Raw genomic sequence first — 17,858 nt, forward strand, 5'->3', positions numbered from 1 at the left:
CCCGCGAGACTCGAACCCAGGCTTGAGTCGGACATTTGCACTATACTTAGCATACAGTTAACATCATCTAAACCAGTGGTTCTTAACCTGTTTATTACCACGCCTCCTCTAGGAACTGCACTTTCCCTCCACGCCCCCCTTGCATCTATAGACAAATTTCAATTCCAGATTTAAACAAAATAAAAAAAAAAAGGCTTTTTAGTCCATTTACTAAACATGAATTACATTAGTGAGATATTTGACACTGCTCTAAGCTACCAGATCTTGAATACATGGTTAGTGAGATATTTGACACTGCTTCTTAGCTACCAGATCTTGAATACGTAGTCGAATGCTTGAGAGTGCACAACGTAAGCCCCCTTCAATGTTCAGGCGGTTTCTGTACTTGGTTTTGACAGCAACGAGCGTGGAAAATGCAGTTTCACATAGATATACGAAAAATAGTGTCTGGGAGACTTCTGAAAACAAGAGTTAGTAACGACGATACTTCTGTATTATTTTATAAGCTTATCTTTACAGTACTGGCCTTGTCATGAAAATAACCCATAAATGGAAAAACTTCTACTTTTCACCTGAGGCTCGTGGCCCCCCTGGAAATCATCCACGCCCCCCTAGGGGAGCGCGCCCCCCAGGTTAAGAACCACTGATCTAAACCAAAAGACATCCTTGAACTACGAATGAATATAAAATAAATTAGAATAAAATAAATAAATACACAAATAAATAAAACAAATAACAATTAATAAAACAAAGATATAACAGGCAAAAAATCTGAAGAATTTCTGACATCCATCAAAATTTCAGATATTACATCAAAATACATAACTTCTACCAAAAGATCCAGAAATTACTGACAATGGCAACACTGTACGGCTCCGCCAAGGCCACGTTCCCTGGGGGCTCTCCAGTCTCCACCACACACGTTACACACCGAGTAAGTTGCAATACCACCACCACCAGAGATAACGCTTCCCCCTACTCTCCAGTTTGGCCGAAAAGTTAGGTGGAACGACTACCTCGGAACACATCCATGAGTGTTACATTACCACCGAACTCTCCCGCTATCCCACCTCTTCTTTCTCCAAGTTTATAACACCATTTCCTGGATAAACTGTTACGCTCATTGCCCCAGCCAAGCTTATGCCCCACGGCAGACTGCTGGGATGGGGAGGGGTGTAGGAGGAACGGTGGGAGGAATGACAGATAGTGACAGTCGCGTGAGTCGCCTCTCCTTGAGTTGCCGAGCAGTTGTAACACGACTCGAGTAGAACAACTCTCAAACCAAGCACGTTCGTGCACTGTTATCCGAAAGTTCAATAAGAAGACAATAAATAATGCACATTCTGGTATGCACGCCACACTTTAGTGAGGCTGATAGACGACAGGCAGCATGAAGAAAGAAACAGCAACAATGTAGGCTGCTATTCACGACCTATACTTCTAAGGTCACGTCACCAACCAAACCTGCCATCACCATGACCGAGCAGATCTCTCGATCATTATTTAGGCACTAATTACCTCAGATTAGCGCGATTTCACCTCATATACGGTAATTCTGAGATCATTACATTCTTATGGTGACTATGAAGTGACCCATCAATCTTTAATTGAGGTAATTCTTCACATACCCTTAGTAAAACTCAATCATTCTGGCATATCGCACCCTTCATAAAACTTTGAAAGTCTGACTAATTATAACCTAAATAGTGACAAATACACGGACAAAATGTCACAAAATAATCATCATAGTACAACCTGATAACCTGCATTCGCATGCCGTCAATGACTAACAGTTGTATAGTCATTGCTTTCTCCTGCGTGTTGCCATACAGTTGTCAGTATAATAATATGAGGCTGAGTCAGACCGAGCGGCGAGGCGGCAAGGAGCTCACAGCAGCTCAGTGCCCACCACTGCAACCAGATACCAGCTTACCAGGGTTCAGATAAGACGTCAGTTTGGACTGGAGAAGCTGAGGAACGCAGCAAGACGATTAAGGTACGCTGGCTGATGCGGAGAACATCAAGGAGACAAGTGAAGAGAAGTAAAGTGAAAAAGAGAGAAAAGCTGTGAGAATCAGAACGACAAAAATAAGAAAGGTGCTAGAGAGAAAAGATAACAAATATATAATACAGTATATAACCGTAACACACGCAGATAACTCAAAACAGGATCAGAACAAGGAAATAAAAGGGACAGGAAGCCGAGGAAAGCGAGAACAAGGAACCACGCAGTCAAGAAGGAACTTTTAAAACATACAGCACCACAAGGCGAAAAAAAAAAGTCTGTACATAATGGGAGAAGAAGCAAAATGGATAAGAAAAGCGTCGGGAGTCGAGATTTCAATGGATGTGATGAACAAGTCCGAAATGTTGCTAGTGGCGTACAGACTGAGCTTTTCTGCCCGACGCCCTGTGCAGGCCCAGGAGGTGCAACAGGCTCTACGCCTCCTCTTCAGGTAAGTACAGTATTATACGCAGGATACAATAGTCACTGAAGTCCAACTACCTCTCTGGGCTGCCGCGTGCCCTTTTAGCTCTAGACCGCTTCAACTGTATGAGAGAGAGAGAGAGAGAGAGAGAGAGAGAGAGAGAGAGAGAAACTCAAGGGAGGGCCATGTGTGTGTGTGTGTGTGTGTTTACCTAGTTTTACAGGGCCTGGGCTTTATGCTCGTGTGGCCCCGTCTCCATATCTACACTTATCCAATTTTTCTTTAAAACTATGCACACTCCTTGCTGACACCACTGCTTCACTCAAACTGTTCCACGTTTCAACACATCTTTGCGGGAAACTATATATATTTTTTTACATCTCTCAGACATCTTCCCTTCCTCAGCTTTTTACTATGCGATCTTGTGCTTCGAATGTCATAATCTTCTCTCAGGATCATTTCTCATTATCCACTTGGTCCATTCCGTTGATCAATTTCTAAACTTTGTGTGTGTGTGTGTGTGTGTGTGTGTGTGTGTGTGTGTGTGTGTGTGTGTGTGTGTTTTCTGTACACTACCATGGGCCTGCTGTTACTACCATACCAGTATATACTACATCTAGATACTATTTTCTTGCAGGAAGACACCGAATCTCCGGGTGTGCCTGGCTGAGAAGGATGGAGAAAAGTGGTTTAAAGAAGTAGATGAGAAGATGATAGACTTTGAGGTAAGCAGAAGTGTTATTGTGCATGTGAATCGACTAACTAAGTACTTAAGAAATCAATACCAACATCATCTTATAAATCTTAAACTTTGTGATGCTACATGAAATATTCTATTGAAATTATCTACACATCTCTCTCTCTCTCTCTCTCTCTCTCTCTCTCTCTCTCTCTCTCTCAGGTGTCAACAGTGGGTGTGGAGGAAGTAACCCAGTTCATTCACACTGAGTCCTATCCTGAGGACGGCACTCTATGGCGAGCACGTCTTGTACCTGTAGCCACTCCCTGCTACCACCCACAACATCTCTCCAGCTTCCACGCCGACCTGCAGGACACCTTCCCACACTGCTACCACCTTATGTTCGGCTTCAGCCATGCTATTGGTGACGGCCACACATTCATCAGGATATGTGCCGCCTTTAGCCACATTCTGGATAGTGTACTGTCAGGGCAGGAAGTGGACACAGAGCAGATAGGATGCTTTGACCTAAATGAGGAGTATGACAGAAAGACCGAGGAAATGAAGGAAAGGTTGTTCAAGGATGAAGCGTGGAAGGAGGAATGCATTCGTGAGGTGAATCAAGGAAAGCCTGAGTCCGATGTTTTGCAGCACCTCCTGTCTCCCAGCGAGGACTGCCCCAAGAAAACATTGCTATATACGCAAACTCTAGACAAGACAGCCACAACTCGTCTGGTTGAGAAGTGCCGAGCTGCCAAGGTGACCCTAAGCTCATGTATGGCTGCTGCATGCAACCTGGCACTGGTGGACCTAGTGGTGGAGAAAGGTGTGGTGCAGGACACTTATTCTGTATCAAATATGCACATGATCAACATGAGAAGGACATGGCCTAAAGAGACAACTGAGCGTGCCTTTGGCTGCTATATAGCATCATCCCTCCGCCAGTTCTTTGTCACCCCACGTACTGTGAGTGACGACCAGTTCTGGCAATACGCAAAGGAAATTCACAGCAAGTTCTACGGTCTTCTGCAAGACGAGCGGTTCACGGAAAAGGCAGCATTTGTTCTGTGGTGCTACGGCACTGGAAATATGCAACACGTACAAAAGGATCTCAGCTTCAACACTCGAGGTAATATTACACAGCGGTTTGAAGGCACCAAGGAGATTACAGTAACCAATTTACTTTCTTCATCCTCCATTCACAAGTCTTCTATCCCGTGGGATGATGTTGTTGGCACAGTGCGAGGCCGCCTGAGTCACACCACCAAGTACAACACAAGCATGGTGAGCGAGGACACGGCACTCCGGTACAGTGATTTGGTGTATGCACGGCTGCTCAAGATAGCCACTTCTTGAGCTGGAATGATGATTTGCTTCCACCAAGTGAACGTGAGTGCTGAGATGCCTGCAGGAATATCTTGGTCTTCTCAAGTCTAAAGCCTTTTTTTTTTCTTCTTTTTTTACTATTGTCATCAATAGAGTGATTTTGATATGCCCAGCATGAAGTATTGCATATGTATTTAATCTATTTACACTGTCAGTAATAAAGATGTGACCGGGAATAGTTTAATAAGAGTTATAAAATAATATATGGGTGATAGAGAAAAAAAAAAAAAAAAAAATATATATATATATATATATATATATATATATATATATATATATATATATATATATATATATATATATATATATATATATATATATATATATATATATATATATATATATATATATATATATATATATATATATATATATATATATATATATATATATATATATATATATATATATATATATATATATATATATATATATATATATATATATATATATATATATATATATATATATATATATATATATATATATATATATATATATATATATATATATATATATATATATATATATATATATATATATATATATATATATATATATATATATATATATATATATATATATATATATATATATATATATATATATATATATATATAAAGGAAAACAATGCATGATAAATAAAAGTATAAAAGTGAACTTGCAAATATCAACAACCTGGTGTGAATTAATGAAATACGTAACTGACCGGGTATGAGATTAGATGATTGCAAAGATCAACATAACAAAAGGCACTGCAATATCGAAACAGACTTGCCTATTCACCACAAAACAATAAGTAGACAAAGCACATGAGTGGTTCACCGAGTCACGAGTCAATGATGAGTGATTGGAATGTTGTATACATTACCAAGTGACTCACCACTGTGCAGACATGTGGTCTTAATCAAACAGTGGTGCTTCCTGAGCCTGTGTTGTGGATTATCTTAATGGCACCAATCGCGATCTGTGTAGTTTTCACTGTTCGCCAGCAGGTGGTTTAATTCACAAGTTGGTCCTGCCTATCGCGGCGAACCAAGACTGCTTTCAAAGTCTGCAGATAATTAATCGGTCAAAACTCGATCATGACTGCTGCTAGTACTGAGGCTGAGACAGAGACTAGGAGAAATCACGAAGCATGAAGGAAAGAACGATGGAAAAACAAATAAAGGAGTAAAAAGGGTACAAGTGTGAATTATGCAGACTCACTTCCTTGCTCTGGACGATCAATGTTGGAAGGTTATTATCTTTGGAAAGAACGACTTAGGTTTTTTTCAGCTATTCATTTTGTCCCATATCTGTGTGTGTGTGTGTGTGTGTGTGTGTGTGTGTGTGTGTGTGTGTGTGTAGTGTAAGGTGGCGTGTGTGACAACTGAAATTATCCGAGCAAGGGTTGATAAGCTAGGTAAGTACAATGGTTGATAAGCTAAGTGAATACATATTTGTCTTTCACTTTTAAAGTCCTCACACACACACACACACACACACTGCGTAGTGTAGTGGTAAGCACGCTCGACTCACAATCGAGAGGGTCCGGGTTCGAGTCCTGGGAAGCGGCGTGGCAAATGGACAAGCCACTTAATGTGTGGGGTGTGTTCACCTAGCAGTAAATAGGTACGGGATGTAACTAGAGGGGCTGTGGCCTCGCTTTCCCGGTGTGTGGAGTGTGTTGTGGTCTCAGTGACCAGTCCTGTCCGATGATCAGTATCTACGAGCTCTGATCTCTTTCCGTAGGGGAAAGGCTGGCTGGGTGACCAGCAAACGACCGTGGTGAAACACACACACACACACACACACACACACACACACACACACACACACACACACACACACACACAGGGGACAAAATGAATAGCTGAAAATAACCTAAGTCGTTCTTTCCAAAGATAATAACCTTCCAACATTGATCGCCCGGAGCAAGGAAGTGAGTCTGCATAATTCACACTTGTACCCTTTTTACTCCTTTATTTGTTTTTCCATCGTTCTTTCCTTCATGCTTCGTGATTTCTCCTAGTCTCTGTCTCAGCCTCAGTACTAGCAGCAGTCATGATCGAGTTTTGACCGATTAATTATCTGCAGACTTTGAAAGCAGTCTTGGTGAGAGAACAATTAGATAATCCACAACATAGGCTCAGGAAGCACCACTGTTTGATTAAGACCACATGTCTGCACAGTGGTGAGTCACTTGGCAATGCATACAACATTCCAATCACTCATCATTGACTCGTGAGCTCTGTTAGCTGAGCTCGCTCAGTAATGGGGAGGATTGGCTGGGTGACCAGCAGGCGACCATGAAAACACACACACACACACACACACACACATGTGCGGCGAGGCAAATGGGCAAGCCTCTTAATGTGTAGCCCCTGTTCACCTAGCAGTAAATAGGTATGGGATGTAACTCGAGGGGTTGTGACCTCGCTTTCCCGGTGTGTGGAGTGTGTTGTGGTCTCAGTCCTGCCGAAGATCGGTCTATGAGCTCGATAGATCTAAGCTCGTTCCGTAATGAGGAAGGCTGGCTGAGTGACCAACAGACGACCGAGGTGAAAAAAATTACACACACACCGTAGTGTAGTGGTTAGCACGCTCGGCTCACAACCGAAAAGGCCCGGGTTCGAGTCCCGGAGCGGCGAGGCAAATGGGCAAGCCTCTTAATGTGTAGCCCCTGTTCACCAAGCAGCAAGTAGGTACGGGATGTAACTCGAGGGGTTGTGGCCTCGCTTTCCCGGTGTATGAAGTGTGTTGTAGTCTCAGTCCTACCCGAAGATCGGTCTATGAGCTCTGAGATCGCTCCGTAATGGGGAAGACTGGCTGGGTGACCAACAGGCAACCGTGGTGGTGAATTACACACAGCGTAGTGAAGTGTACTCGGCTCACAACCAAGAGACTCTGGGTTCGAGTCCCGGGTGCGACGAGGCAAATGGGCAAAGCTCTTATGTGTAATCCTTGCTTAGGTAGCAGCAAGTAGGTACGGGATGTAATTCGAGGGGTTGTGACCTCGCTTTGCTGGTGTGTGTGGTGTGAAGTGATCTCAGTCCTACCCGAAGATCGGTCTATGAGCTCTGAGTGTAGTGGTTAGCACGCTCGGTTCACAATCGAGGAGGTCCGGGTTCCAGTCCCAGGAAGTGGCGAGGCAAATGGGCAAGCCTCTTTTAATGTGTGGCCCCTGTTCACCTAGCAGTAAATTGGTACGGGATGTAATTCCTGGCCTCGCTTTCCTGGTGTGTGTGGAGTGTGGTGTGGTCTCAGTCCTACCCGCTGATCGGTCTGGGCTGATATTTTCCGTAGGGGAAGGGCAGCAAGGGCTGGCTGGGTAATCAGCAGACGACCGTGGTGAACAACATACAGCTTATAGGCCCGCAGAGAGAGAGAGAGAGAGAGAGAGAGAGAGAGAGAGAGAGGTTGTTTTCGCCTCTATAACAGCACTTCTGAGAGTCATACTTCATCATTATCATTGTTCCCTAGCATAGTTCACCTTTGCGACAACGCTTCCTTGATTCATATGATGCTTTGGTGTGGTCAGACTCGGTGAGAAGTGTGTTAGCGCTGCTGTACTGTGGCATTATTTCCGTGTATTCCACGATTATTACGGCTCACACCTTCACACATATCAACTTACCATCTCTCTCTCTCTCTCTCTCTCTCTCTCTCTCTCTCAACAAACGCATCTTTCAATTTTTCCACATTAAATATAAAAACGGATATAATATGAAAACCAATCATTATTTGCAGATCAATTTAAACACTTTTCTTACACATTATTTTTCCTCATGCGTGACTTCAGCACATTATCAAAGAAATATATACTAGTACCTTACAACTTACTATCAACTCCCTCCCATCATAAGAAGCAGATACATGTCAATAAAATACAATAAGGAGTAAAAATAATAACTTAGTAGGAATAGCGAATCAACTTTCAGCTGAATCCCACCGCTACGCTACGCCCACATGTTATTTATAAATCCACGCTTTACGCAGCCACGAGAACTGTGTGGGTGAGTCCAGGTGCCCTCAGCTCACTGCCCTATACCCTTAACTGCCATTTACACTGCACGCTGACTCAAGGGCGGGGAATGTACTTGATGGAGGTAACGAGGAAAATAAAACTATACTGAAGGCTGCTAGGGGAAAGGTACGGAGTGAATTTTCGGTACTTAGCATCCCTCTAGTGAAGGTGGGATCAGTGGAAAGTTTGGGGAGAAGTTAAGTGTAGGTGTAGTGTTGGTCAGAAGTACAGAGGGACATTGTGTGGGTCAGCAGATGTGGTGAGAGAAAGAGTTTTGTGTGAGATGTAGAGATTTTAGTGAGAAATGCAGATAAGGAAAAATCTAGGTCACAGAAATCTTGTTGAGAAGTGCAGGAAAAATAGTAAAATACTATCAAATTTCTGCGAGAAATGTAGATAAGAAATGGCTGGGGGTACTCACAAGATATGCATGGTTACTGCATCTTCTTTATTTCTTTTTTTTCTTCATGCTTGGGGAAACCATGTCGCTACTGCAAGAAGGAAAAAATAATGATGAATAAATAGAGAAAATAACCTAATGGTGGAAGTTATACTATTAAGAGAATGTTCCCCGTCCAGTGATGAAATCTGAGTGTTAGGAGTGTGTGACAGATTTGTTTCAGTAAAAGATACATTTTAAGTCACACTCATCCTGGTATATTCACTACAGCAAATCTTCCTATAGATTTTGTTATGCTTTAGCTGAATTTATGATTCCTTTGGCAGCTCTTTTTTCTATAAGGTAGTAGAGACCATGCTTAAACCAGCCACACTCTCCTGGCTAGCACATGCAGCCTTCAGTAAATATTAAGATGAGTTACACCACTCTTTACTAGTGTTCCCTTGCAATCAGTAGTCCATCCGTAAGGAGACCAACCTAACCTAGCATTACTTAACCCAACTTATGCTAGGTTAGGTTAGGTTAGGTTAGGTAATACTGTGGTTGAGCTGAAAACATTAGTAAATAGTGGTGTACCTTGTTTTAATATTTACACAGCCTTCTAACTGCAATGTAATGATCTTATAACTGTCTTATAACAACCTAAAAACAACAAACAATTAGGGACAGATAAAATGAAACACCATGAATGACCTTCCCTCATGATGTTGCATCACCACACAACAACGCGAGTCAAAGCAGGACAGGTCAGGGTGATTAAGGCTGGTCTTTCCTGCCTCTCTGATGTGGCTTCCATCCCTAGTCACATCTACTACTTCCTTATTGATGGCAGATCAATTTCTTGCAGACTTATAATGGAGATGGTAGTTTTTAATTCAATCTTGATGCTTATAATGCAACTTGCAAAGGGTCTCATCTTATGAGAGATAAAATTGCTTAATACCTTATGAAGAGGATTTAAGACACTAATAAGATCTAACATGTAACAGGTCAGCATCATTAAAAAAAAATAAATAAAAGAAAGAAATAAAAAATCTTTTACCATGTTTTTAAATGTAATGTATTATGGATAACTTCAGCTTGAACCACTCCGGTTTCATTTGTAACAAATCCTATTGGTGTACAGCTAGGACTCATTTCCATTATTTGAACCACTTGTTATATCACTTGGCATCCACTGTGCATACCAAGTAAAACTCATTAAATTGCTCCCATTACCTTTATGCCTCTGTATCTAGTGCAGCAACTCACCACACACAACAATGGATGGACACAGTGCAGCATAAACACGTCTCCCTGACAAGTTTTACGATCTGCCTATATTGCTAATTGTCACTCTCTTTCTTTGCCTATATAGTATATGTACATACTATTTTGATTGATGTTTCTTTCAGGAGAGATGAGCAGGGATGAAGGGGGAGGAGGGCCTGAGGCTGGTGACTCTCCATTCCCACCCAGAACACACAGAAGAGTGTATGAAGATCCTCAATGACCAGTGGCCTCGCAGCAGGACCATGAGGTTTGTGTGTGGGTGTGTATGGTGATTCCAATTTCCCATCCACTCAACCAAAGTGACTGTCATGTAACTAATGATTAATACTAGAATGTATCATATATGTATCTTCACTTTTACTCCATCTCAACACCAAAACCCCACATTGTTAATATTTATATTGTCCTTGGGTAAAAATCAAACATATACATTCAGATTGTCCTAAGCTCAAACTCAAACTTACACAGAGTGCAACACAAGTTTCTGTAGATACTGCCCAAGGTAAAAGTGCAAGTTATTCTAGGTGGAAAATGGTCTTTGCACACATGCATTTTGAGACTTCAATTTGCCACGGCATGAAATTCAGGTATGGCCTGGTAACAGATATAGCGGCAGGGGGTGGGCAGGAACCCACAGTGGAAAAACTTCATTTCACTACACTCCATAATGTTTTAAACTATTCAGTATGTACATTAGTCTAAAAATATTAGTTCATTACTAGAGTTCATGTCTCAGTGCACCACACTCTGGTCTGATGCCTTCCATTCTCAGTTAACACAACGTGCACCCTTGTATTTCAGGATGAGATCACTGAGTACCTCCTGTGACCAGTTCCCGACATCCCTGCTTCTCCTGAAGACTACTTCACAGGGGGACACAGAGGTGATAGGCCACTCCAGGCTTAACACTCTGCCAAGGGAACCTGATGCTGCATGGATCGAGTCTGTCGTCATCAGGCGGGACCTGCGGGGGGCTGGATATGGACGCCAACTTATGACCAGGACAGAGGAATATGCCAGAGTCAGCGGCTTCACCACCATGTACCTGTCAACCCATGACCAGCAGGTGTTTTATGGCAAGCTTGGCTACGAGTTCTGTCCTCCTGTGTGCATCTACGGAGGATCAGTTAACAAGCACCTCATACCAAAGCACTTCATACCACCACAGTTAACTCAGGGAGTTCAAGCACTGTCCCTCAAGAACAGTGTGGTGAAGGACCAGAAGCAAGGTGCCCCTCCCCCAGCCACTCCTGCACCACCACATCCATCCTTGCCTCGTCCTCCACCCCTCCCCACATCCTCAAAATTGACAAAAGATCATATTACAAAAATGGAGCCATCTACTTTGACAAAAATGTATATGACGAAGGAGTTATAACAAAGCATATTATTTATTATCAATGTGGATAAGGAATTTTTGTATAAATCTTTTTCTTAAACAATTCCTTAGAGTTTTCATGTCTTATCACCTGAAAATTGTCTTTCAACTGGATGTCATTAAGAGCACAGGCCATAAAGTTATTCTGTGCCCTCTCTGCCAACATCATTCTGCACTGAGGAGCCACAGAAGTCCTACAGTGATGGTGGAACACAGAATTAACACCTGTCATTGATAAATCTCCCTCCACAGCATCAACATTTTAGTTTGTCTCGATGTAAAGTAAATAATATGTAATGTGAGAGAGAAAAAAAGAGAAAAAGAACATTCAGTCACAAGCTACCACATGCTTAAACCAGGTGAAAAATGAGTAAATAAATAACAGCAACACATTAACAATTTCAGCATTAGTATGAATCTTATCTAAAGCTGCATGAAAGGTGACACGCCATGCTGAGTGCAGGATAAGAGCAAGGCCACACTCACACTGATTTCACTTCCAATACATTCTCTTTCAAACAGCTGCAAGACCTCAGATTACTTACTACTACGAATATCTGAAAACTAAGATGAAAATGAAAGCAAGATAAGAACTGAAGATAAAATACGAATGAATCACACAATACTGTATGATTGCAACATGTACAAATATCTTATGGGAACTTTATAAAACTGGGTACATACCTAGCACATTAATATTTTTCTGTAATCTTACCTAACAATGTAACCTGTGCCTTACCTCATTTCAAAGCATATTTCTAAATTTTCTTCTCTGATGTACTGTACATGACAACCATCATATCTGTGTATGAAACTGCAATTTTATTCCTCTTTTAAATATCTAACTTATAACATGTCCTGATCTAACCTAACAAGTCCATGATTAATTACCTCCTTGGTCATGAAAGGAAAACAATAAAATACTTATTTCTTCATCTACCCTCTTTTCTTTTAATTCTACAATGATTTCTTGTTCATACTGCATCGTCTATCGTTTTCTTTTATTTCTACAATGACATTAGTTTTTACTTTGTTTTAATAACTTTTGTTGCCCTTGGCTGGTTTCCACTCTCATATATATATATATATATATATATATATATATATATATATATATATATATATATATATATATATATATATATATATATATATATATATATATATATATATATATATATATATATATATATATATATATATATATATATATATATATATATATATATATATATATATATATATATATATATATATATATATATATATATATATATACATAAACGCGACTTCAATTATTGTCACTACTGACTACTGGATATCATAGTGTCAAACCCGGCGGCACTCACACATCGCACATTACAGCTGCAGGTTGTACTACACTGCTCACTTGATGTTTACAATTAGCCCTTGTCAGTAACCTATGGCACGACTATATGCTGTGCTAGGATACACACCACTTTACGTTCATGATTTTTTTTTTTTTTTTTTCGCGGGGCTGGCCATTATTTACAAGTATTGATGCTCTTGAAAACCAACACATCGCTCCAGAAAGTTAGGTTGGATTTAACTTAGGTTAAATTAGGTCATGTTTATGTTTAGGTTAGGTTAGATAAGGACTGCTTGAATTTAGTTGCTCAGAAAAAACTGAAGCGGACCAAATTCCGCATTTAAAAAAAATAAATAAATAAAGTCTAAGGGCACAAACGGCCACAATTGGCAAAGGAAGGCCCTACCTGTATATATTAATTTACTGTTCATTTCCTGTGTTACGATCCTGCCACACCATACATCTGTGAATGACTACTGCCACTAATCCCACATCAAACCGGAACAGTTCAGCGGTGCCCTCCTCAGTGCCACGTGGCCGTCCAGCATTCTGAACCATTCTCCCTCCCGTGGACCGTCTCAATGATGAATGATTGCATCTCCCGCCGGAGAGAGAGAGAGAGAGAGAGAGAGAGAGAGAGAGAGAGAGAGAGAGAGAGAGAGAGAGAATTTGATTTGATTAATTTATTGCGCAATTGCGCCAGGCAACACAATACATTATACATATTAGCAAGGCAGCCAGCATGGAGCGCACACACACACACACACACACACACACACACGGCCCGGTAGCTCAGTGGTTAGAGCGCTGGTTTCACAAGCCAGATAACCGGGGTTCGATTCCCCGGCCGGGTGGAGATATTTGGGTGTGTCTCCTTTCACGTGTAGCCCCTGTTCACCTAGCAGTGAGTAGGTACGGGATGTAAATCGAGGAGTTGTGACCTTGTTGTCCCGGTGTGTGGTGTGTGCCTGGTCTCAGACCTATCCGAAGATCGGAAATAATGAGCTCAGAGCTCGTTCCGTAGGGTAACGTCTGGATGTCTCGTCAGAGACTGCAGCAGATCAAACAGTGAATTACACAGGCAAACAATGCCACGCAGGGCAAAGAGTTTATATTATCAAAACCTTAATAAATGCTACGCAGGGCAAACGGTTAATATCCACAAAATCCCGGATGTCTTAATAACATTTCCTCCAGAACGTTATGAGCTAGAAGATAGCGGCAAACAGCATCCAGTGACAGTCCTTGGGGCAGGAGATGGCTGACAGCGGGGCATGAGAGAGGATGGGTATGATCATGGTACAATAACTTTTAACAATAACGTTATTGTACCATGGGTATGACTGTCCACTTATCTTTTTTTTTCTTTTTAACCTCTTCAGTACTTATACACATTTTCAACCATGAGTTTTGGGTATGATTAAACGATTTTACTTATATTAGGAAGGTCTATGGAGATCAGAAGACTGATGACCAGAATTTTCACTATTGTAGTCACCACGTACTGAAGCTGTAGTCGTGTAAAATAAATATAAAAAAGCGTCATGGTACACGTACATAAGGGGTTTTATCTCATTCTCTTAATTCGAGTTAGGTGTATCTATACCTAAAGGTGTTTATTCTAGTAAATTTACTTAAATATTAATCCACACATATTTTATTTTATCATTTTTGAAGGCAAGAGAAAAAAAGAAACCAAAAGAAACACGGACAGCAGTAATATTATTAATGTTGATGGATGCACCACGACTAAAAAGGTGATACAGAGGTTGACACGCAGAATAAGTGAAGGCATATTATTATGAACGAACCGTAAGTGGTGAGGCGTCTCTGGAGGCGTGATGAGGTGAGGACTGAAGAGTGAGGAGTGACGAAGATTGGCTTGCGCCTGGCGGTGTACTGTACGTGCGAACTGTGGATTAACTTGTTACGAACTCGGATACACAAAGCTTCGAACAGTGTTTATACATAATATACTACTTTACTACAGTTTAATTCAGGTTTCCACCGTTTCAATATCTATATGTGCGCCAGCCTGCCTTTTGGCACACTGAAATGCTTCTCCGTAAAAAGATGATCAATGATGATGCTGTTGCTGAGGATGTGGGATGAACTAAGTGAATGTTTCTGTGTAGGCTTAGGCTATACAACCTTATGCAGGGACGTGGCTGGGAGGGCCTAGACATGCACTGTTGTGCTGGTTGTTGGCTCATTAAGTACTAGGACACTTAGGGCACTGCAATTTGTGGTACATGTTAATATTCACGATACTTTCAGTTGGCGCCCATTTCTGCTCAGGGAGTGTTGATAGTAATTAAGTCCTTTATCTGATTATTTTTAATCAATATTTTTAACATATATATCCATCAGGAGGAAGCGGTGGCATAGTGGATATGGTGGTGAGCGTGGGATCGGGCACAGGCAGACGTCCGCGCGTATAGGTTCGAACCCCATAACGTATTGCCTTGAAACTGCCATTTGTCGAGTGGTTTACAGTTACCTACATGTCACTATATGATACCCAGGTTCTATGTGGTTACACTAAAGATGCGATTGAGTGGTGATATGGGCCATAATATGCATACCACTATAAATAAAATTGCCTGCGCTACTAATGAAGAACAAAATAAACCAAAACTGGTGAGTTACTGTATTTGACAGCATAACTGCCCCTACCACGCACACACAGACTCGATCAGGTTATCACATCAGAGACATAAATAAACACATACAATTATTTCTAGAATATTCCCACCCATGACAGACTGCACTATCACTTGCTGCCTACATAACTTGACCCCTTCAGTAGCATGATGTATTGTCATATTCATTCCACTTACTAGTCTATTTGGGGATTTTATATAGCTTCAGAAACTATGAGGAGATTGAAACAGTAAAGACTGTGGCCATTAATCTTGTGACCTCCACAGACCCTGCGTAATGCCAATAAAATGGGCTAATGGTACACAAATCTCAAGATAAAAATGTATCCCAGTACTGAAGGGGTTAAAATAGTGAAGATTGTGGCCATTAATCTTGTGACCTCCACACACCCTTCTTAATGTCAATAAAATGGTCTAATCATACACAAATCTCAAGGTAAAAAAAGTGTCCCAGTACTGAAGGGGTTAAAATAGTGAAGACTGACTATTAATCTTGTGACCTCCATACACTCTTACTAAAGTCAATAAAATGGTCTAATGGTATACAAATTTCAAGGTAAAAATGTGTCCCACTACTAAAGGGGTTAAAAGCGAGTCAGCGACTCACTTTGCTCCCCCACTTTTCTTCACGGCCTGTCCTTCCAGAGGTCAAGAGACGCAGGGGGGCACTCGCTGGGTCCAGTGCTGCCAGGTGCAGAGTAATTACCTTATTTTAGGATAATTTGACCAGTATCATTATTTCCTCTTAGGGTAATATTATTTCATCACCGTACATATTATGGTATTGTTTCTTGCATTACATACATATAAAGCTTATCATTAATTTGCGGCAAGTAGTGTACTTATTGGAAATGTTGTAAATAGTATGAACAACAACCTAAGGGTGGCCAAAACCATCTAAAGTTTATTGTACGAAACTGTAGTAGAACCCGTTTAATGATCTTTAATGAATAGCCTTTTTAACAAACAGGATAATGTTAAAGCAAGCAGGGTAATGTTACGGATGTAATTAGGGTAAAGTTAGCAACTCGACCTGGCAGCACTGGATCGAGTGACAGCGATTATGAGCGAGTGGGAGGAGATGCAATGCTGAATGACAGCTGAAAAAAAAGTAGAGAAAAAAAGAACTGGCATTACCAAATTAGACTAATCATACAAGTCAATACAAAAACATCTTCGCCTTGTCATTCATAATAAGGTAATGCACGTTTAGAAATAGAATGCCTTATACGGAAGCAGGCTTATTCACTATGAGGCGGCGATATCAGACTGAAGACCATGAAATCCCTGGATATTTACATAACATACTTGGATGAAACGAATCTGATGTCTTAAGAATGATGCAGCCCTATAATTTCCATGCATTTAATCAATGAAGGGAAGAGATATATTGTGAAAGAGGTGAACTGCGTGTAATGACAAAAATTTTCATTCTTAATTTGCAAGTGTAACGAAGTGGTTCTTCAGATGTTTAAACAAGCGAGAATGAATTCGTCTAACGTCACTTTAAAACAATGATAAATTACGGTCTTTGAGTAAAATGAGCTTATAGTTAATGTCACGTAGCTTACATGCTGTGCCTTATACCATCCATCAGATTCATGATCGAGATTTGGAGGCAGAAAACACAGACAGGAGATGAAATGGATGGTGTGTAAATCTGGGCAGTTGGATGGCACAGATTCATAAGAAATACCCTTTTTCACATAGAAACACAATATATATCTAGGGAACTATCCATGTGTGTCAGTGCAGACAAGCTCATAACCAGAACTGGTGTTTGGTTAAGTAAGTCAAGTTTCATTCACCCGTGGTTTGTGTTCAACCTTCACTCTCTAACTACTACCAGGAATATCTATACTTTTTGTTTGTAGTACCTCGAATTTAACAGACTCGTCCAAGAATACTTTACATGTGTGCGTCTAATACATAAAAATTTAAGGCAATGTTATAGTTAAAATACAATTTGTTCATGTAAACTTTGTTAAGCAGAACACCAAGCTTTGCCTCCTGCTGGTGACTGATGGCGCGTACCTCTCAAGTTAGCAGCGTGCCTTTACACCACTGCCTCTTTAAAGCTGATCCTACTGCAGTGCCGGTACAATGCTAGGTCAGGCTTCGAATGTACATGACAGGCGTGGGTCTCAACTTAAAGCTAAGGTAAAACTATAGATGTGTTGATCAAATTCACTGGCTTCGGGTGTTACTGCCTGATGTAGATGTAGAAAGGGGCCATTAATGGTCCGAACACAGTATTACTCACGTCCTTGACTCTGTGAGAGTGGAGGTGGTGTAAGGCGTGGGTGTAGTTC

The 17,858-nt window shown here is 41.0% G+C and overlaps 2 protein-coding genes and 1 long non-coding RNA gene across 5 annotated transcripts in view; 2 read left to right on the forward strand and 1 right to left on the reverse strand.

Moving 5' to 3' along the window:
• The window catches only part of LOC123504970, a 17,848-nt gene extending 2,053 nt beyond the window's left edge, over positions 1-15,795 (reverse strand). Inside the window, exons 1-2 of the long non-coding RNA XR_006674999.1 lie at positions 14,695-15,795; positions 8,925-8,994 (exon numbers count right to left, since the gene is read on the reverse strand). This is a non-coding gene — a long non-coding RNA (uncharacterized LOC123504970). The remainder of the gene's footprint in view (positions 1-8,924; positions 8,995-14,694) is intronic.
• On the forward strand, positions 1,543-4,706 carry LOC123504965. The gene is made up of 3 exons (XM_045255937.1): positions 1,543-2,456; positions 3,067-3,154; positions 3,331-4,706. Exons 1-3 carry the CDS (start codon positions 2,293-2,295, stop codon positions 4,462-4,464), a joined length of 1,386 nt encoding a protein of 461 aa, XP_045111872.1. The 5' UTR covers positions 1,543-2,292; the 3' UTR covers positions 4,465-4,706.
• Positions 8,372-12,492, forward strand: LOC123504967 (N-alpha-acetyltransferase 80-like). 3 transcript variants are annotated; one of them, XM_045255939.1, is made up of 3 exons: positions 8,372-8,492; positions 10,298-10,422; positions 10,977-12,492. In XM_045255939.1, exons 2-3 carry the CDS (start codon positions 10,313-10,315, stop codon positions 11,551-11,553), a joined length of 687 nt encoding a protein of 228 aa, XP_045111874.1. In that variant the 5' UTR covers positions 8,372-8,492; positions 10,298-10,312; the 3' UTR covers positions 11,554-12,492. The 3 variants fall into 3 exon arrangements, with proteins under 3 accessions (XP_045111874.1, XP_045111876.1, XP_045111875.1); XM_045255941.1 differs by lacking the exon at positions 8,372-8,492 and adding an exon at positions 8,605-8,629; XM_045255940.1 differs by lacking the exon at positions 8,372-8,492 and adding an exon at positions 8,739-8,762.
• Positions 15,796-17,858: the final 2,063 nt, after the last annotated feature.

Source organism: Portunus trituberculatus, chromosome 17 (genome assembly GCF_017591435.1).
Source record: "Portunus trituberculatus isolate SZX2019 chromosome 17, ASM1759143v1, whole genome shotgun sequence".
NCBI classification, from domain to species: domain Eukaryota; kingdom Metazoa; phylum Arthropoda; class Malacostraca; order Decapoda; family Portunidae; genus Portunus; species Portunus trituberculatus.